The following is a 23,455-nucleotide window of genomic DNA, read 5'->3' on the forward strand; positions in this document are numbered from 1 at the left end:
GGAGGACCCATCTTGGACCAAATTAACCCTCCATTTTCCCATTGGCACTTACTCCATCCTCCTGGTTTTGATTTCGGCTATAACCTGACATTGTCCATTTTCTGATTAAGTTATGCATTAGCCCACTCTGATTTTGACTCAGGTAGATTACCCTTCTCTGCCAGTTCACTCTGCTGGCAGGTAGATATTATGTGAACAGAAACCAGGGGACCCCGAGTATGTTCAGATCCCTGTATAGGGGGTTAAAGAGTGAAGGCCAAGGTTCCTCCAGAACCTTCCAACCAGAGTGGATATTGGAAACTCTATCCATGGAAGCCCTATTAGTGGGGTTGTCTGACCTTAGGGTACAAGTCTATAATCACTTTATGTAACTGTAGACTTATGAATCCTCACAGCATGAGCACTGCAGGTGAGTGACCGCAAGTATGTGCTTTGCATACATGTGGTCATGTGCTGACTAGACATGCGTGGCCTTGTTCAATGCAAGAGTATTGAGTGAGGCTGAACACATCTGTTTGTAATGTGGCCGTAAGTATTCAAATCACATCCTGGCAGACACATGACCATCGGCTCCAGGCACACTGCACTGTGAAGTTTCACAAGTATGCAGTCACATAGAGTGACTGTCAACTTGTACCCTAAAGCCGGATAAACCCTCTAAGAGTTACCAGGTTTCCATGCATACCTCGACTTTACATATGAATTGTTTATTTTCCCTAAAACTATGGGGAAATATAGTATCCCTTTCAAATCAATGGTCATTCCTGCTTTATATGGATGGATCAGTTTTTCCCAAGTGTTAGCCATTACTTCATAGTAGCTCTCTACTTAAACTCATTGAAGGGTTCCTATAATGACATCCCTGAGCTCTAGAAGGTGTCAAGATGTTGCTTTGGCATTAATGATATTTCCTAGAATTTGTATGCTTCACCCTGCACCCAAATATTCAGGAAACCTATTTTGGAAAATAGAAGGATCAGGTCTGCTAAATTTCAATATGACCAATCATTTTTACTTAAGGGCATGAGATGGAATGGATTGTCCTACAGGGACAAAAGATGACTTTCCACGATTTGTCCTTTCCCACAAATTCTCAATACTCCTAATTCCTAAATACATCACTTAAGGGCATGCTGCTAAATCACAGATAACACTGGCATTCACTGTCATCCTTGTCTCCATTCAGAGCAGATGCACTCTTGGCTGAATCAAGCACATCTCTGACAAGTCCATGTAGCAAGTTCATTGCGGTCTAACATCACCATTAAGACTGACAAGTAAGAGACTTGGCACTCAAAATGCAGTGAATTTTAAAATTCTTTAATGGCAATCCAAACAGTTGTTGTTAACATTGCAGTCCTAACATTTGACCTTCATCAGGACTGATTGCCTTGTTGGATTTTTCTTATTTTCTGCCAGGTTGCAGCGCTTTGGTAATTGCAACCTGTGTCGCTGGGAAATGGCGCCAATCCTCAGTGATGCAGGTCGTAATTAAAAAAGCGCTGCAACCTGTAAGAAAATAAAACAATCCAACAAAGCAATCAGTCCTGATGAAGGTCCAATGTCAGGACAGAAACGTTAACAACAACTGTTTGGATAGCCATGACAGTTTTTCTTTTGAGTGCCATGTCTCTTACTTGCTGATCTATGGGTTAGAACCCTACTTGAGCACCTCATCTCCGAAACTGGGAGTGCCATATATCTCTACAAAATCACCATTAAGACTTGAATTGTAATAGAAAAAATGGATGACAGCCAACGTAGGCAAAAAATAGTGATAAATTGTTGGAAATGTATTGAAAAAAGTTAAGTAATCATCTAATGTGCACCAACAGGTGTAATTATCCCTGCTAAAGCTGTATTAGTGATACTGCTGAGCTTAATATGAACCCTATAAATGGAATATTATGTGATTACAATGGGATTTGTTCACACGTAGTCTCCATACCAACTCCTAGAAGGGGATAGATATGTAGCAATGCAAATTGTTTTAGTGTTCTAATCCATTATGTCAGGATAATCAGTAATAAAATAGTGCAGTGAGTGCCAATTAATGAACATCAAATCAATGGGCATGCTGTTCCTGCTGATTAAAACAGCAGCTGATTGGAATAAATGGTTTTAATATACTTATTCAGAGACTAGTCCCGTTTTATCATATCTTGTGAATCTAGTGCATGAATAATCTAAGGATGATACCTAGGTGTCTCTTTAATGGGATGCTAATAGCAGTCATTAGAGGAGGCCACGATCAGAACGTATAATAGGAAACCAGCGTTTTCTGACATATTATATGCCCTGCAAAGGACGTTCAGAATAACAATGCTGCATGCCAAGTATAGCCTCTCCAGGCCCTCAAGACATTGCCGTTATTTGTCTAATCGACTTAACTATTTCTCTGGTCAACCGTGACATTAACTTCATTTTGGCTACTACAATTTTATTATAAAACAGTTTATTGCATGCTTTCAAAAGTAACCAATCATAATAAAAATAAGCTTTTATGTAAGGAAAACTATACAAATATATATATATATAAATGTATACAAGGGATATTTATATTTAATGTTTTAGGACCTGAGAGTTATAAGAAAAAAAGGTGCGTAATTAGTTCTTTTTTCGAGACTGTAAAATACAGGGGAGGTTGCATTGCACTCTTAGGATAAGGCCATCAGCATGGCACTCGTCACCCAGCACCCACCTCCTTCAGGCCATTTTTAATTAAGAAGAAAACAGACAATTTTTTTATCTGTTTTGGCCTCTATATGTCATTCACATGTCAGTTTTTTATATCCTTATGCCATCAATTTTATACATCAACAATTTAAAACATGGAGAAAGTCCAATTACAGTTTTCATTGTTAATAATTGCAGTGGATGGGGAAAATATCGGGTGCTTTATGGATGGTGTACATATCGAGTTTAATTGGCAAAATCCAAAATAACGGAACAGACTAGTGCATACTGCCATTTTTTTTTTACACGCGGACCATTGTTTCATGTAACAACCTCTCATGTGAACTACACCATTGACCTGCATTGGTGAATGTGCTGTCACAGACATGTAATACGCTTCTCTGCATGAGCCCTTAGGTACACTTATTAATCTGGGCAGATACAGTCTCAATAATCCTCTTTTACTTTGTTATATACTTGTATAGCGCCATCATGTTCCCCAGCGCTTTACAGACATTACTATCACTGTCCCCATTGGGGCTCACCTCTGCAATAATCATGTGTCTAACTAATCAGCATCTGGATATGCCTCACCGGTGAGGTGGATGGATGATCTCGACAGAGGAGAAGGGCTCACTAACACACATTTAGACAAATTTGTGACCAATATTTGAGAGAAAAAAGGCCTTTTGTGTGCATAGAGAGTGTCTTAGATCTGTGAGTTCAGGTCATGAAAAATGAGAACAAAAACAAAAGTGTTGTTTTTATATTTTTGCTCAGTCTAGATCATAAGTGTAAAGAGCAAAAAATCCATCCCTTTACCGAAAATTTTAACTTTTTTTAAATTCTTTTTATTTTCTTCACAAAGTCAAAGAATTCTCTGCAAATAAAACCAATTATCCAGAAAACGCATTTTCATGTATTAATGGATCATTTTTTCCAATTCAATTTTTTTTACTTACAATATGACTATTCAGTTCGTTTTTTATGGCAATCCTTGGTGCCCAAGCCATAGTCACGTGATACTACTGCTGTGAATAGATGGTCCTTCACTGTTCTTTCCAGATCATTGGTTCTCGGCTTTTTATTTGCCCACTATTATGGTGCCTCGTTTGGCCGCACAGGACAGAAGAGACGACAGTGTGCCCTTCAATGATCCTTGAGCCTGGTCCTTACAACCTTGCTTGCAGACCTTGCAGTTCCCTTGGAAAGGAGATTCTTGCTCAATAAAAAAAAACAATGAGACCGAGCAGGGCTGGGCCTCTTCTCTCCAATGACCACAAAGCAGTAGCATGGTTTGTCTATATCAGGGATCCCCAACCTGTAGCTCGGGAGCCACATGTGGCTCGCGGTCCCATGAATTGTGGCTCGTGACTGTCTGCCAGCTATGTGTATTAGCTCCAGGTCTAGCAAACAGGTATGAGGAGTAGATCTCAAAATGGTGAATTTTGTGAGTAGCCTTGCACAGAAATGCAGATCTGGATGCACATATACTGGTCTTAGGGGTTTAGAGATGTTTTAGGTATGGTGCGCTGGAGGATGGTACTACCTGCTAGAGGAGGTGCTCAAAGCTGGATGTAACAGTGTGTTGGGAGTTCTTGATGGGGGTATTGTAGGAACCCTTGGATCTCAGTGTACTGCTTTGGAGTGATTTCTGTGGAAAAGCTTTGGTTATCATTATACTTGTAATGGGGGCTTTGACTGACACTACTTTGAAGGGAGTGGGAGCTGGATGAGGCTTGCGACCCTCTCTCTAAAGGGCCTGTCACACTAAGCGATATCGCTAGCAATATCGCTGTAACGTCACTGTTTTTTGTGACGTTATAGCGATATTGCTAGCGATATCGCTATGTCTGATACTTACCTCCGACCGCTCCCCCGCTGGTTATCGCTGATCGCGCGAGAATGTCCTGGACCGTTTCTCGTCGTCAGCTTCCTGCTGGGTCTTCCGGCTGTGGAGACGAGCGACGCATGGACGCGGGCGGGAGGACGTCAGGATCGCCTCGTCTGACAGGTAAGTAGTGACCCCCGACCCCTACGATGTCGCTGGTGAGATCTGCCTGTGTGGCAGCTCACTAGCGACCACTTAGCGATGCACCAGCGATCCTGACCGCGTCATATCGCTGGTCGGGATCACTGGTGCATCGCTAAGTGTGACAGTACCTTAAGCTGAATGTGGCTCGTGATCTTCTCTCTAAGCTGAATGTGGCTCTCAAGGTCAGAAAGGTTGGGGACCACTGGTCTATATGATGGTCTTTATGCCCCGTGTTTAACAAGAAAGTCAGCATTTTATAGGGAAAGCACATATAATGACAATACATAACATAAAAAAACTCTTGCCCTCTATTCTAATTTTCACAACTCATTTTGATTTCCAATAAACTGTGTGAAATCACCCCACGACTTGTTGTTGACCTTTACTTTAATAGATGCAATTTAGATGTGATTTTCTTGCACCTAAATGAGACAACAAGGGTGGCCTCAAAGCTGTCTCTAGAGCATCCACTTCCATATTAGAAAACTACTATACATAACTTTGCTCTGTATTTTACATAATTGCCTGTGTCTGCGCTAAAGAATTGCTGGGTTGTGCAAGCGTGCGGGAGAATTATTCCTCCCTAAAATGCCAGTTTCTTCTGATCAGGCTCAATACTCGGGACTTGTAAATTGGAAAGCTTGTTTTGCTATAGGTTGGCATGCATCGGAGAGCTTTTAAGCCTCTCCACACTCCCTATTCTATAATTTTCCCTGGTAAGAGCCTTGACTTGAAATATCTTGTAAAATCAGTTTGCATTTTTCCAGCTGTGATTATGCCGGTTATTACATAGGACAAAAGCAGCAATCAGTGCAATAGAGACTGACAAAAAATATACATCTACCCAAAGGTGATATTTGGGGATTAGGGAACTTATTTATATGAAAGGGGTGTCCTATGTAGATATTTGGTCATTTTATAATTTTAGACCTACATAGGGTTCTGTATGTATCTAGCGACATATTGCTTTGCTGCAGGAAAACATCTCCTTCCCCTCCCAAGATATCAGCTTAAATAGTTTCATCAGTTGAACCAGTCTAAGGTTGTACTGCCAGATATGTATAGGAGGTTAATGATCAGTTTGAAAGGCCAGATGTATTCCATATTGCCTTAAGATGCTCCATTACATAATTTCTTTGAAATTGATATTCTTTCCCCAATAGGAAATAGACTATATCTATTTTTCCTTGCATGAATGGCTTTAAATCGAATATTGTGTCTATTTATCAGATATATATGCAAAGTCTTTTTTAGTAGAGGACATATAGACCCATGGGGTAAGCATGTCTGCAGCGCACATTAGGCATAAGGGAACGACATAGTCAAGAATACCTTTCGGATACACTCTGTCATGATCCCAGTGCAGGTTTTTGAGCTGCACACCGGGGGTTAATGTCTGGAGCTCTGTGCAGGTTTTGACCTGCACACTTGAGGTTAATGATTGTGGCCTCTTTCTGGTTCTGGGAGAGCTTCATGAACCCCTGGGTAGCTTCAATCCCTGCCAGTTATACTTTTGCCTTTGGCCTAGTGTGCTGACCCCCGTGTGCCTGTTTGTTGCTATAGCTTGTTTATATGGTTCTGACCCGGCTCTGTTTCCCGTTGTGAGTTTGTCTGTTGATTTTGTACTGCGTTATTTTCTGTGTATGACTCATTGCCTGTGACCTGACTACTCTCTGCTCGCCCCCTTTGGTACCTTGCAGCTATCTCTATGTGTGACTCATTGGCTACGTCCTGACTATTCTCACTGTCTTTGCCCCTGGGTAACTTTGTCTCGCAGTTACTCTGCTAGGAATTGTCTTGCAGCTCCTAGCTCTGTGGAGTTTAGGCCACGCCTCTAGCAGTCACGTGCTTCAGGTCCTGCGGCTCTGAAGTACGCATCTATTCGGTTGCTGCCCGCTCCACAGGTAGCTTTGAGCACGCTTTCGCTTTACTCAGGACCCGCACACTGGCTCAGTGAGCAAGTTCAGTGCGGTGTCTCTGACACACTCGATGTGAAATCCATTGAACTTATTGAAGGCAACGCTCCTTAGCAAGTTTCATATTTAAGTTCTTTATTCCTCCATACAATAACAGCAGCAACGTTGCGACCTGTATGGTCTTTTTCAACCATTCCGGTTGAAACGTACCATACAGGTCGAAACGTACCATACAGTTTGAAAAGTACCATACAGGTTGAAACATACCATACAGTTTGAAACATACCATACAGTTTGAAACGTACCATACAATTTGAAACGTATCATACAGTTTGAAATGTGCAATACAGGTCGAAACGTACGATACAGGTCAAAACGTACCATACAGATGAAACGTACTATACAGGCCAAAAAGTACCATACAGGTCGAAATGTACCAAACAGATTGAAACGTACCATACAGGTCGAAACATACCATACAGTTTGAAACGTACCATACAGTTTGAAACGTACCATACAGTTTGAAAAGTACCATACAGGTTGAAACATACCATACAGCTTGAAACGTACCATATAGGTCGAAACATACCATACAGTTTGAAACGTACCATGTAATTTGAAACGTACCATACAGTTTGAAATGTGCAATACAGGTCGAAACGTATGATACAGGTCAAAACGTACCATACAGATGAAACGTGCTATACATGTCGAAACGTACCATACATGTGGAAACTTAACATACATGTGGAAACGTACCATACAGGTCGAAATGTACCATACAGGTCGAAACGTGTCATAGAGGTTGAAACGTACCATACAGGTTGAAGTGTACCATACAGGATGAAACGTACCATGCAGGTTGAAATGCACCATACAGGTCGAAACGTTGCTGCCGTTATTATATGGAGGAATAAAGAACTTATACATGAAGCTACCTAAGGAGCGCTGTCTTCAATTGGTTCTTTTATATAGGTACATTGTCACGGTCACGTGTGTCTGGACGCAGAGAGTACCGCAAGGCGAACCCATATCACATGAAGAGAGAAGGAAGATCCGGCACTGGAGACTAGATAAAATCCACGATAAGTTTTATTCACATAATAATGATAAAACCATAAAGGGGAAAACAGACCCCCACGCCTGACGCGTTTCGAACCTTACACCAGGTTCTTCCTCAGAGGCATGAAACAAAACAGTTCACAAAATGATTATAAACATTCCTAATCAGCAGAGGGACTCCACACATATGTATAATCAAAGAGGCAGACAACTAAGCCCTCAAATCACTGGTGGAGTCACTCCCTTGCAAGAAGAAAGAAAAAAAAAGGAAAAGACCTAAACAACAATGGACAAGACATAGAATATATAAAAACATGTGCAATACACATGTATAAATGCATAAATACATAGCAACTATCAAATGACAAAAAAAAACAAAAAAAAAACACCAAGAATCTCAGCACTCAATAGAAATACAAAAGATCATTTCTATAATTTAAACCTTGCGGATATCGTGCATCAAGCGCAAGTATCCAAAAGGCTTCCCGACAGTGTAATAAATGTTCCCAGTCACCCCCTCTGGGGGGTTTCAATACCCGTTCTATTCCCTTATCTTTAAGACTACATAAATTACCCTTGTGTATTTCAAGGAAATGTTTGGACAAGCCAGACACATTCCTACGACTGGACATAGACTCTGGATTAGAAGCGGTGATGTGCTCACTTAGTCTCCTCTTCAGGCTGCGTGTAGTACAGCCAATGTAATATAAACTGCACAATGTGCACTCTGCCATATACACTAAGTGTGTGGTGTTACAATTCATGTAGGTTTTAATTTTGTAGGTTTGTTGTGTACTAAAATTAACAAATTTATCTGTAATATCCATATAGCGGCACAAACCACACAATTTTTCACCACACTTATAATTGCCCAAGTAATTTAACCACGTAGGTTTAGTGCAATCAGACAAATACAATGAGGGGGACAAAAAATGACTCAAATTTTTAGCTCTCTTTGGAACACACCTATGTCCACCAGCCAATATCTGCGATAAGACTGGATCTTGATGCAGTAAGGGAAGATGTTTATTTATGATCTTAATAACACCCTTGTAATCTGAACTGAAAGCGGTAGAAAAAGTGGGAATATTTTTATTTTGATTAGTGTGTACCATGTCATTCTGCAATAAACTACTCCTAGTTTTGTTATCCACTTTCTTAATAGCCCTATTTAACATCCAGTTCTTATAACCCCTTTTTGATAGCCTGGTGCAAATTTTACGACACTCGGATTCATAAAGAGCGTCATTAGAGCATGATCTTTTGGCACGGATTAATTCACCCAACGGTAAATTTCGTATCACATGTGGCGGGTGACAACTATCCGCATGCAATATGGCATTACCACTGGTATCTTTTCTATATAGGGAAGTATATATATTCCCCGTTTTGACATCTCCCATAATTTTAACATCCAGATATGTGGCACAAATGCCATGTATTTCGTGGGTGAATTTAATATTCAAAGAATTAGTCCCAATATACTCAAAAAACTTAAGCATGCCAGGAGAGGGAGATACATCACAACGATCAAACCACAATAGGATCACGTCATCAATGTATCTCCCCCACCACAATACATTGTCTAAATAGGGATTATCCATAGTATATATATATTTGTTCTCTCAAAAGGACATATATAAGTTGGCCAGAGTAGGAGAAAATTTTGACCCCATCGGGCAGCCACACACCTGAAGATAGTACTTAGTGATCTTTTGTATTTCTATTGAGTGCTGAGATTCTTGGTGTTTTTTTTGTTTTTTTTGTCATTTGATAGTTGCTATGTATTTATGCATTTATACGTGTGTATTGCACATGTTTTTATATATTCTATGTCTTGTCCATTGTTGTTTAGGTCTTTTCCTTTTTTTTTCTTTCTTCTTGCAAGGGAGTGACTCCACCAGTGATTTGAGGGCTTAGTTGTCTGCCTCTTTGATTATACACATGTGTGGAGTCCCTCTGCTGATTAGGAATGTTTATAATCATTTTGTGAACTGTTTTGTTTCATGCCTCTGAGGAAGAACCTGGTGTAAGGTTCGAAACGCGTCAGGCGTGGGGGTCTGTTTTCCCCTTTATGGTTTTATCATTATTATGTGAATAAAACTTATCGTGGATTTTATCAAGTCTCCAGTGCCGGATCTTCCTTCTCTCTTCATGTTTGCAACACATGGTGGTCAGCCATTTGATCCCTAGGCACGACTGGCTTACAGGACTATTTTGGTGAGCACAAATTTCCCTTTCCCCTTCCTAATTTTCTAAATATACGAACCCATATGACACATGTGACCCTGGATACACCGCCTCCAGTATTACACGTAAATCTGGAAACCCCGCCTCCAGTAAGGCAAATTTAAATAATAAAGGGGGAACCTGGTTAACATTAACAATGGTGGGCCCTGCAATAAGGAATAGGGAAGTGGAGACCTCCTGAACTCCCCTGAGCCAGTGTCCCTGCACTCCTAATGTTCCCTATGCCGGTTCCGCACCGGGCGACGCACAGGAACCTAAAAACCCTAGCTCGCCCTGAACTTAAACCCTCACTAGGGAATTGGTCGGTGCGGAAACTAATCCCACCACTGCACTAAACACACATGAGGGAAAATGACAATACAGGGGAAACACCACTTAGCTTTGCTCTGTTGCGTACGCTCCTAGCAACAGAGCCCACCACCTGTGTGCATCTTCTCCTCCACCTGGATTCATCACCATAACTGGATACTTCACCATAGTGCAGCCTTGGAGCAGAGTCCACCACCAGTTGTAGCTGTCCAGTAACAGAGTCCCAAAGATGAGTTCAGCTCCTGCCCAAAAAGTCAAGCATGCTTGAGTCCAGCTCTCAGCAACCAAGTTCCACATGCTGAGTGCAACTCTCTCCATAGTCATCACTCCACCAAGCCATGCAAGCACTTCCTGCCGACACCATAAACTGTGACTCCACCATGCCATACCAGCCCTTCTTGCAGACCACATAGCTGCCACTCGTCCCCTCTGGCTGGGCTGCGCAGGATTCATGTTCAGCTACTTCCTCACCTAGGCTTGCTTCCCCAATGACGAACACAATATCACCAACAGTCATCAAACACACCTGAAGTCTTTTAAAGAGCCTCACACCTGATTTATAATTACGTGCACTAAACCAAAGAAACTAAAGTGCACTACCGCTCACCACCACCGGGGCAACTTAGAATGAACGAAACCACGTGTAATAATTCTAATGGCCACCGGGGGCAATCACATCACTTTGGCACCTAGCCAAAGGAAAAAAAGTTCACTTATCCATTTAATCTGTCAGATCCACGCTGGATCATGACAGTACCCCTTCCTTAATGAGGTGCCTCTGGACCCTCAAGACCACTCCTCATTAGAGAAACACCTACAACGGGGATGCCCAGATCCTGAGTTCACCCCACCACTACCTGACACTTAAGGTTAATGACAAACGCACCGCTGGTATTGGCAATGCATGTTCTGGAGGCACCACTCATCTCCCCAGCGCCGACCTGGGGAACAAGACCATGTATGTGTATGTTTGCTATGATCTGATCAGACTCCACAACACACCTCAACAAGATGTTTTTTGGTGGCAACCCATACATGCTCGTTCACACACAGGTCCGGACCTGAACGTTTATTGCCACACATTCGTTTGTCATATTTTGGTGAACTCATTCTGGACTCGACAACAGGGGCGTCCCCCTGCTGTCACCACACTCACACCCCCGCTATTTACCAAGGGACACCACCCTCCAACCCTTTCACCATGAAGTCTGTGCCTCCTAGGGTTGGTTAATGGCGAGGGTTGAGATATGCCCCCACTCCCCCGCAGCGCACCTGCTGCTCACACCTGGAGGAGAAGGGGACAGGAATATGGAGGAAATATACACTCGCTGGTCGCCTTCCTCCAAACGACCCGGAGGCACGGCTTCTTCGGTGGTATAGAAGATTTGGCGTGAGCCCCGCGGACTATACACCAGTCTGCTCACTACAGGGACGTACCCCTTCACCTCGGGGAACCCCAGACAGCACCATGGGGATCACCAACTCCACCCACCTGTCTGGTTACGTCCGCCTGTATGAACAAGTCCCGCTCCCCAGCAGCGACTCTAGGGGGCTTTTACCAAAGCCACAGGGACACGGAGGAAAAATACACTCGCTGGTCGCCTTCCTCCACACGACCAGGAGGGGGCGGCTTCTTCGGTGGTATTGAAGATTTGGTGTGAGCCCTGCGGACTATCACCAGTCTGCTCACTACAGGGACGTACCCCTTCACCTCGGGGAACCCCAGACAGCACCATGGAGATCACCAACTTTACCCACCTGTCAGGTTACGTCCACCTGTATGAACAAGTCCTGCTCCCCAGCAGCGACTCTAGGGGGCCTTTGACAGACCCGCAATTTGCCAAAGCCGCCATTTTGATTTCCTGGTTGCCTGAGCAGAGGCCCCAGACCCTGATAACTGCGCTGCAGCGGCTCTAACACACCATGCCGCTCCCCACTCACCTCAGTGAGGCCCGGCAGCAATTATTCACAGGTCTCCACATGGCCAAAGCTCACCAGAAAAAAAAATGTATGGTTGGTGATAAAGTCACGGTCACGTGTGTCTGGACGCAGCGAGTACCGCAAGGCGAACCCATATGACACACGTGACCCTGGATACACCGCCTCCAGTGGGGCGAATTTAAATAATAACACGTGCAGCTGGATACACCGCCTCCAACTGGCGAATTTAGATATTACACGTATATATAAAGTAGTCTGGAAACCCCGCCTTCAGTAAGGTGAATTTAAATAATAAAGGGGAACTTGGGTAACATTAACAATGGTGGGCCCTGCAATAGGGAATAGGGAAGTGGAGACCTCCTGTACTCCCCTGAGCCAGTGTCCCAGCACTCCTATCGTTCCCTATGCCGGTTCCGCACCGGGCAACGCACAGGAACCTAAAAACCCTAGCTCGCCCTGAACCTAAACCCTCACTAGGGAATTGGTCGGTGCGGAAACTAATCCCACCACTGCACTAAACACACATGAGGGAAAATGACAGTACAGGGGAAACACCACTTAGCTTTGCTCTGTTGCGTACGCTCCTAGCAACAGAGCCCACCACCTGTGTGCATCTTCTCCTCCACCCGGATCCATCACCATAACTGTATCCTTCACCATAGGGCAGCCTTGGAGCAGAGTCCACCACCAATTGCAGAAGTCCAGTAACAGAGTCCCAAAGATGAGTTCAGCTTCTGCCCAAAAATTCAAGCATGCTTGAGTCCAGCTCTCAGCAACCAAGTTCTACATGCTGAGTGTAACTCTCTCCATAGTCGTCACTCCACCAAGCCATGCAAGCACTTCCTGCCGACACCATAAACTGTGACTCCACCATGCCATGCCAGCCCTTCTTGCAGACCACATAGCTGCCACTCGTCCCCTCTGGCTGGGCTGCGCAGGACTCATGTTCAGCTCCTTCCTCATCCAGGCCTCCTTGTGAATGACTAACTCACAATCTCACCCACAGTCATCAAACACACCTGAACTCTTTTAAAGAGCCTCACACCTGATTTATAATTACGTGCACTAAACCAAAGAAACTAAAGTGCACTACCGCTCACCACCACCGGGGCAACTTAGAATGAACGACAACACATGTAATAATTCTAATGGCCACCGGGGGCAATCACATCACTTTGGCACCTAGCCAAAGGAAAAAAAGTTCACTTATCCATTTAATCTGTCAGATCCACGCTGGATCATGACATACATAGTTGTTATTACAGTAGCACTGTAATTGAACCATCTACCTCTTTTTAAGACTGACTCTGAAGTAATATATTATTGTCGTATATGAGCGCTGATTTGTACAGCGCCATGAAATGCCACCCGTAGAAGTCTATGCTTTATCTCTAAATGTTCTCAAATATAGTTACATACAGTGAAACCTCAAAAAATAGACCACCTCTTTGAGATATCCTCCCTTTATCCATGTATTATGGATAATCTGTATATATATATAACGCCCCCATAACAATTAAGTCCGCCCTCTTTCCACTGCCCACTTTTAGGTGTGGCTTTGTTCAGATACACTTTTTTGTGATCACAGGATTGTTCCTGCAAAATTGTGGCTGTTGTCAAATGTGCTTTGGTGTGAAAGATTTTCAGCTCCACCATTTTTATGTATACTGGGTATCAGTAAACTGACCCCCTCCTAAAAATCCACTTTTCAGTGTAATTTTAGGTGTGCATATAAAGTATGTGGAATTCATTATATTACATACCATGTTTTGACAGTACTTTACCTTTAATACAATGTCTTTCTGAGTTTCCATAAGACAGTGAACAGATTTCCCATGGCTCCAGAATAAAGAACTATATGGATTCCGTGTGTTATCAGAATAATAGAGGAGGGTCCAAATCAAGGACTGACATATCATTGGTGCAACCTGTGCATTCACACAATGGCCCAAAAGGTTAGGCGCCCCATTTCCTCTTCCAAAGCAGGTAGAATTGTGCATGATGATGAGCTCTTGGACTGGAAAGGGCCCATATATTGTTCACGCTCAGGGGCCGTTTTCTGTCTGTGTCCGCCCAGTGGTCTACATAGTATTAAACCTTAAGCGCTGATCTTTAACATGTTACCAACATAGAGAGGATGCATTTTTCAGGTCAGTTATAGAAACCCCATTAGTTAGGTATGTATATATGTACTCTACTTTTTATATGTAATTATCAATTTTAAATCAAGGATTAGTAAAAGAATGCCAATAACTTAGCAATTTATTTTTCATATGTATTTGTTCCATATCTTCTATATGAAATTATCATTGGCAAATATTATATTCAAGCCACATGCCTGAATCGTAAACCCAGGGCTCGGGCATAAATGTCACTAGGAGTGAATCAAGGGTTGATACATGGAATTATCAGGTTTATTTAGTTGGTCTGGAAATCTTAACCAATGATTCTGACCTAACCGTAATTTTCCTTCCCTAGCCTCAAATGATCTTTATTTCTGCATGCCTCTGCTAACAGTTAATGTCCTGAAATGTCTGTCTTGTTCTTCTCCCCTTCTCAACTTTACAAGCTCACTATTTGGATAAAATAGTTAAAGGTACTGTATTCTTTCTGCTTGTTTAACCTTAACAAATTGGAGTATATATACAGTAATATGTACCCCAATTTCTATATGTCATACACTCAGCTAAATATCATGACTCCCACCCTCCTCTCCTCAATTGACCAATGCTGTTTGTATGTGTGCATTATTACATGTATAGCGTTTGCTAATTATTTTTTTTTTTATTGTTTTACATAGTTTTGGTTCTTCTTTGTGTTAATTTTTTTAGTAAAAAAAATAATAAGAAATGCAATCACTCTGCTGGCACTAGAAGGGATAAAAACCACTGCAATTTTATTTTGTTCCAATTTTTTCACCCCACAACTGCTTATACTGAGTACTTAAAATTATTCTACCACTTAAGGGTATACCTGACTATCTGACGTATACTTCATTTTTTTGGGGGAAGGAGGTGAATCTGTTAAAATTGTGGAAATGTGAATTAGTCATATATTGTGCACAATGTGTTTACTGCAGAGTTCTATTATGCCAAATGTTTTCACTTTAGAACAAACCTGCAATTTGTATTAATTTATATTCATGAAATATATGCCCTTTAAAATCAGCTAAACGTATAGCCTTTTTCAGCGGTAATATGACATTAATCCGCTTTTTGTTGAATTGTTTAAAATTGAATGTAGAAAATCATTTCCCAGTAAAATAATTAAATGAAAAAAATATATATTAACAGTATATACAATTCATACTACACTGCATACATACATACATTAGAATTTACACATTTTCTATTAATAATTTAAAATGTAGATATTATGAGCAATTTTATTTACTCTTTTTTTTTTATTTCTATTGCCATAACCCTTTTTATATTGAAGGTTATTTCTGCCATTTACAATGTGGCCTTCATTTGTCTAACATACCGTAGCCAATTTAATTTCCACCTAATGCACTAAATGTACTGAAAGTAGTGTTTTCCAGCGCCTTACTGCGTATTTTCCGTACTAGTAGATAATGACGGTATGTTTTGCTTCATTTTTTATTTAACTCCATGTTAGTAAAATGTCAGGCTTAGTTTCTTCTTCAATATTTCCCCATAAATACCAATAAAATATTAGCCTCACGCCAAAAAGAACCCCTTTGAGATTTATCGGTAACGATTGCCTGTGCCTTAAGGAGACACTAAACTTTTTTTAATTTAATTATCCTCCAGATATTGCAAAGTAATATATATATATATCTATATATATACAAATATCTAAAGATTTATCTATATATACAGATAGTGATATATATTGTAATTTCCTTTGTTAGATTATTTTACTTCCATCTCTCCCAAAAAGGATGATGCATTACTGTTTCAGTGACCAGTTCCTGCTCCTTTAGAGCCTACGCAGCAAAACAGTCAGTGTATGGAAATCTCCCAGTCTGAGTGTGGGGGTTTGTACACAAACAGTTTCAATATAGCGTTCAGTTATTGACTAGCAGCAGTTGAAAGCAGCTTCTAAAGGAACATGAACTTGGCATTGAAACAGTACCACAGAGTAGTGTTTGGAAGAAAAGGAAGCAAAATAATGTAATAAAGTATATTACAAAAATTCATAACTTTAAAATGACTGGAAGATAACTAAGAAAAGTAAAAAAGTTTAGTTACTCTTTAATGTTTGTTCCATAATCCCGATATTCATAGTCTCTAAGGTATATATGAGGAAGTTGGATTCAATTTGAGTAATCAGACATTATAGTACATCTCAGGCCTTGTCAGGAACATTAAATCGGTCTGCATGGAAAGGCTTAGATTCCTGTGCTTTTCAATACGGGAGTCAATGACAGACAATTCCAAAATATAGACATGCGTCTAATTCACATTTTTTCGGCTATGCGCACTGAGTTTCAGTATTCAGTACTTTATAGATTAGAATGATTTCCCAACAAATGGCAATGTTTAGGCAATGTGGCATTTCTTGTCCATTACTGTAACTGACATTGCTCAAAAAAAAAAGATTCCACACTGTTCTCGTTTTGTAGCAGCCAACAATAGAGGAAAACGTAATCTGCTGCACTTTCCTATTCAAGTACTAAAAGGTAACCCGACGTTACAGAGACAAAAAGGGCACATTTGTGTTTTGCTTTTCTTTACTGAAACCCATTTAAAGGAAACCTCTTACCAGAAAAAATGTGATTACATGCAGATATGGGGTTAATCTACATGGTAATAGTGTTATTATCCTGCCCAGTGCCTGCACTTAGCCAAACATTATGGGGAGAAAATGAATCTTATTCTCTCGTCAGCAATTAAGTTTCAGTAACGGGGGCGGCACCGGGTCATTCAGTTCACAGACTGATACTGCCTCTGCATTGGGGCTGGCTGTCAGTCCGGGCCGGGGAGCAGTTACTGCCTCCGCTCTGTATACTCAGAGCGGTGACTGAACCAGCGCCGCCACCGTGACTGAAACCTCAATGCTGTCGGGGGGAATAAAATTCATTTTCTCCCTGCAGTGTCCGGGTAAGTGCAGGCACCGGGCAGGTTAGTAACGTTAATAACCTATAGAGTAGCCCCATATCTGCAGGTTAATAGCGTTTTTTCTGGTGACAGGTTCCTTTTAATACCCCAGCTGTTTTACCTAGCATACATGACAAATATAAAGCTTAACACAGGGTGCACAGATCCTAAAATTGTTACTGACTTAAAAGACTATTGTCAGCCACAATTTTTTTTCTACAATGGGGGCCTAATATGATGGTCATGTCTATCAAGACAATGATTATTGCCCATAGCCACCAATTACAGCGCAGCTTTCATATTGTATTCGGCTCTGGAAAAAAAAAGCTGTGCTGTGATTGGTTGCTATTGTTCTTTTTCCTTGTAGACAGTTTTCATAAATCTGCCCCATTTTCATCATTTTTTTTTAAAAAGAACAATTTGAGACGGACACTTTTCATCTAGTTAATTACACTTTTTAAAATCATGTTTAGTTTCTTAATTTTTATTACTTTTATGACTTCATAGACTTGTTCTGTTACCGTTTCTCAGTGGATACATTTTCTAAGAACAGTTTGGCAGGTAACAAAAACTATAGCTGTAACATTAGTATAAAACACTTTATGGAAAAACTACAATCTTGTAGTGTAACCAGCAGGCTATGGACATACAAGAGGAAAATCGTAATTAAAATAAGAACCAATTATAATGAATACATTATGAGCTAAAAAATCTAATTGTTTCTAAATGGTGCGGAACTCAAAAAAATAAAATTCCGACTAAAATATTTGGCATTCTGGTACATAGACTGTAATAATGTAAAATGAAGGTGCTCGCCCACCTGTGTTACATCAGTTCTTACATGCTCTTCCCTTTCGTTCTGAATATCAGTAATTCTTATTTGTACATTTTACAAAACGTAAGCAATGCTACCAAAGTCACGTTGGCAAATTGCACTGCAAGTTGAAGGCAGCCATCTTTAACCATTAAGAGCAAAGAAAAAAGAGAAACCCATTCATGGGTTGGGTCAAAGGAGGAAACCTCCACCTCTGGAAAAAAAAGCCTAAAAATGTCAAGAATTAAAAACTCACGCTAATAATGACGCAGCATAGCCGATCTCCATCCAATTCCTATTCTGCAATTCTAATCGAAGCTGATGCAGTTTTATTATCGGAGACTCTACAAATGGCATTTTACGTATGTCTTAAAGATGGCCGCCATGAGAGAAGATTTTGGAGCTGATGAAATGTTGCACTACACTCTGCATCGCTCGTTCCCCAATTTCAGTGTCACCCGTGTGTGCATGTTCCCCCGAAGTTGCCATTGTGTCTTTTGTCGCTGCATATTTCTATACAGTCCAATATCTAGATATTATACAGGCTAAGATGTCTGTGCCAAAAACTGTGTTGCATGGGCGAGCACTATCACGATCTAACGGATTACTAATGCACCTTTAAAAATGTCAGCGCTATAATTTCCCCATTAATGTCACATTGACCTACAACAAATGTTACGTCCCCCACCGAACAGGTTAACTGAGACAGCGGCCCTCTCATCTCTGAAAGTCCTAATTATAAGGAGGAAGCGGAGCCATTAGAACATTTTGTATCAAGTTATTCAGGGATAAAAGTCAATTAGGAACCACATTTTAAGGAAGAAATAAAAAGCAACGGGCACATTCAGCTTTATAAAGTACCTTGCCTTAAATTCTGCTTGCTAAGCAAAATATGCCCTCCAATTTGCAAAGATAACGCTGCTAATAATTAGGCTGGAGTCAGGGAGACATAATATCCTTGTTAATAACTGGATTTGCCTGGTTCATATTGTTAGTAAAATTTAATCAAGTGGAGGTCTTAGATGTTAACCATTTATTAACCACTATGTGAGGCTAGATACAGTAGAGATGGAAGGCTAGAAGATGGATGAATAGATATAAATAGATAGATGCTGTACTGTAGATAGATAGACAGATAGATAGATAGATGGATAGATAAATAGAAAAAACAGACAGCAGCACAAACTTAAGCAGATTTTGGGTGCAATACTTTCTGAGTAAAGATGGGGCTGGGGTAGGACACAGCCTGAGGGGAAGCCCCCATGACTGCAATGGGCGGGAAGGTTTTTTTTCAAATATCTATGGTCTCGGTGACCTGAACGGTTGGGATGGGGTATGGGAGGAGTTTTAGGTGGGGGCTGCTCGGGGTAGTTGGGAGAAAGTGTGGGAAAAACTGCATTATACCTCTGGGAGCAGGAACTGGAAGACCCACCCACCCTCCCATTTATGTTGTAGTACGTGGCAGTTGGGGTAGGGGGTTACAATTAAAAAAAAAAGGCTGAAGGGATCTAAAACAAACGGGCGGGATGTGAGGATAGCACATGTGAATAGGCAGTTTATATGTATAGTTTGGTGTTTCTATCGTCACAGTGGCTAGGTTGGCGGGGGTGGGGTTCTTGGATTTGACGAGGATTGGTCGGGGAAGGAATTGGAAGTAAAATTCCCTGCAGTTTTAAAATGGTATGGGGTGGATCTGGCTTTTAGTTATGGGCTCTGGATGGGGTTTTACCTCGGGAGCTCTGGTGGTTAGTCTCCCGGAACGGGAATTACGGTGCCCTCGAGCTGGGGATGGACGGCTGAGGGTAACATGGTGGTCAAGTTTTTCCCATTGGTTTCTGGCCAAAAATGTTTTAGCCAGATCTTTTAGCTCCAAGAACCCTCCCCTCATATTTTTACATTCTGAGTATATATTATTGCTTATTGTCACATGTTATTGTTTGTTAATAAACTTGGCCGCTGTGGCCAAAAATTATCCAAAGAATTCAATTTGTAGCGTGTTTTATTTTAGGAGCGGGAATATTGGTGGAGTGGGGTTCGGAGTGGAAATGACAAAGGGAAAAAAGCTGTACTCGCCATATGCGGTCATGCGGTTGACAAAGACCGTGCTGTGAGGTCGAAACGTTGCACCACTTGGTGCTGGATTAAAGTCCACAATTTTTCCTTGAACTGGAGTGCTGCCTGATTTTTTTACATTTAGATAGATAGATAGATAGATAGATGATAGATAGATAATAGATAGATTACACTGGTCAACAGCATTTTTGGTGCCAAAGATATTTCATCGAATTTAGGGTATTTTTGGGGTGCTGATTCTGAATATGTCATCAGTTTTGCCAGATTGGCTCAAGTTTTTGAGATTTTTGGTATCTTATTTATAGCACTTGTTGGTAAATGCGACGCATCATCTCATTAATTTCTTTGGATTAGTACTTGAACTGAGCAGTTCTCAATATAGTTTTGTGTTAATTAGTGTTCTAAAAGTTTGTTCATAGCTTGATTTTTGCACTAACTTTATGTTGTTGTCTGTTTTCCAGTGAAAAGCATGAACTCATCATGAAGAAGTTGTCTTAACGATCCAGACTCATTCTGTTACATTTGTGGTGAATATACACTGCCAAAACATAGAAGAAACATAACACACTTCGTAAAAAAAGTGTATTTTGCCTATTTTGGGGTTATGCTTGGGGACCAAGACAAGTTTTGGGCACCACACATAGTGTGCAAAGCATGTATCGAATTATTACGAAAATGGAGCAAAGGACAAAGAAAAAGCTTCAAATTTGGTGTTCCAATGGTGTGGAGAGAGCCAAAAAATCATCATGATGACTGTTATTTCTGTGCAGTGCAAGTGCAAGGATTCAATAAGCATAAGAAACGAAAATGGGAGTAACATGGAATCTGCAAGAAGGCCTGTCCCTCATTGTGAAGATGTGCCTGTACCTGTGTTTACCATAAATAACAGTCATCATGATGATTTTTTGGCTCTCTCCACACCATTGGAACACCAAATTTGAAGCTTTTTCTTTGTCCTTTGCTCCATTTTCGTAATAATTCGATACATGCTTTGCACACTATGTGTGGTGCCCAAAACTTGTCTTGGTCCCCAAGCATAACCCCAAAATAGGCAAAATACACTTTTTTTACGAAGTGTGTTATGTTTCTTCTATGTTTTGGCAGTGTATATTCACCACAAATGTAACAGAATGAGTCTGGATCGTTAAGACAACTTCTTCATGATGAGTTCATGCTTTTCACTGGAAAACAGACAACAACATAAAGTTAGTGCAAAAATCAAGCTATGAACAAACTTTTAGAACACTAATTAACACAAAACTATATTGAGAACTGCTCAGTTCAAGTACTAATCCAAAGAAATTAATGAGATGATGCGTCGCATTTACCAACAAGTGCTATAAATAAGATACCAAAAATCTCAAAAACTTGAGCCAATCTGGCAAAACTGATGACATATTCAGAATCAGCACCCCAAAAATACCCCAAATTCATTAAAATATTTTGGACACCAGAAAAAAAATTTTTTTTCGTTGACCTGTGTTATAGATAGATAGATACTATAGAGAGATAGATAATAGATATAGATAGATTATAGATAGATAGATAATAGATGATACATAGATTTTCGATAGATAGATAGATAGATAGATAGATAGATAGATAATAGACAGACACATTTTAGTTGAGGCAATGTAGAACATTCACCTATAGTTCTAAGATAAAACAACTTACATATCAAACTATGAAAATGGTTGCACTCAATCATGTTAAAGCCTGTCAATGTGAAATACGTGAAGTGTGAATAGCAAAATGGATTTTGAAATTTAGGAAAAATACACATGAGATGCTTAGCAAAAAATTTGACCAAATAATGTGAGCCCATCCACCATCATCTAAGATAAAACAGACACATCCCAATGAGTTATGATAATATGCGGAGAATGATAACTTGTTCATTACACGATATGAATCAGGGAACCAATAAATTATAATTAGCGACAATAGCACCCAAATTAAGCAGTGAACGGTGAAATCAAACATAGAGAGACATAACGTTCTATTCTCATGATAATTATTGACACTGTTGTGGAGACGTAATTCTACAGTCTTCTTTATTGTATGTCTTTCTTCTGACATATCACATGGAGGTTGAGCCTTGTACGATTAGTTCCAGGAGACAGCGCTACCTCAATGTTCCTCTGTGTAACCTGTTACTCAAATAATGAGTCCCGACTGATTCCTTATTAGATTAGTGTTTAATTAGTGTGTATTGTTAGTGTGATTATTATTTTCTAATCACTTTTTCAGGCTTTGTTCGCTTTTGTGTTAATTAATTCCATTGTTCTACAGCGCCATCAGGACAGGGCAATGCGAATAAAGTCAGTGCTGGATCCATCACATTATAGTCACCATTGGCTTGACAGCGCCGGTTGACTATAATGGCGTCCATCAAGTTTTTATCATTGTTTCCTTCATTTTACTTGTAAAAATGGTGCAGCATGCGATGTTATTCTTATCCAGTAGATGTGAAGGAATCTTTGATGGAGGCTCCAATGTAGATGGGAACATCCATTTACAATAGTTGATGTGCGGCACTACAATTGCCTATTTATACAGACGGACGGCGCTTCTAATGGGCACCAAACGATCTGTAATAGATCCAAAGTCGTCCTTTATTCTAGGCAGCACAAGTCATGGTTACATAGGTCGATTAGATGCCGTGAACAAGAATCTTTTGTGTAGCACAAAAATCATTCCACCCGACAAACGAGCCTTCTGTTCTTTCATCAGGTGATCGAGATCCTATTTAGACTGCATGATTATTGCAATACGAACATTTGTAGGAATGCCCATTCACAGTAATCTTGCAGTGTAACAATGAGCCATATATATATGACGATGCATGTAATAAATGAAGTATTGTCAGCAGTCTATTATTTTCTTTTTTGTTTTATCCATTTAGCGTGTTATTTCTTCCATGTTGTTATTTGTCATGGCATTAGCTGTGTATACTGTTGTTACCTCTATAGCGCAGTGACCCAATATCATTCTCAGACTCCAGGTCATATGTAGGTATATCCAAATTAAAAAATTAATTTGAAATTTTTCATTCATAGTCTCCTCACTTCTAACTCCCATCATCAAACGCTGCTCATTAACTGCCCCTTAGCCTCATTATTTAGGCTATGTCCTTATTGTTAATCTAGCAGATGCAGACTTTAGCTATTCTAAGACTTCTTAACCTCGGTGACTGCACATGTAACCTCAGAAAGCTGTGCTTTCAGCTACCAGCTTGCAAGTCCTTACTTTTTTCTGGTACTGCTACCCTACAGTGGTTGTCTCCTGAAGCCACTTACTTCCCTTATGTACCATT

General features: G+C 40.6%; 1 protein-coding gene across 10 annotated transcripts in view; it reads left to right on the forward strand.

The window, feature by feature from the left end:
* Positions 1-23,455, forward strand: part of TENM3 (teneurin transmembrane protein 3) — a 1,679,324-nt gene that overhangs the window by 1,475,672 nt on the left and 180,197 nt on the right. For 6 of the 10 annotated variants that reach the window (XM_073577886.1, XM_073577891.1, XM_073577897.1 and 3 more), the window contains one exon: positions 14,759-14,785. The exons of the other annotated variants lie outside the window; for them this stretch is intronic. In XM_073577886.1, coding sequence (XP_073433987.1) covers positions 14,759-14,785 — 27 coding nt within the window. The remainder of the gene's footprint in view (positions 1-14,758; positions 14,786-23,455) is intronic. 10 annotated transcript variants of the gene reach the window in all.

Source organism: Dendrobates tinctorius, unplaced genomic scaffold (assembly GCF_039654945.1).
Source record: "Dendrobates tinctorius isolate UK_male_01 unplaced genomic scaffold, ASM3965494v1 ptg000008l, whole genome shotgun sequence".
Taxonomy (NCBI): Eukaryota; Metazoa; Chordata; class Amphibia; order Anura; family Dendrobatidae; genus Dendrobates; species Dendrobates tinctorius.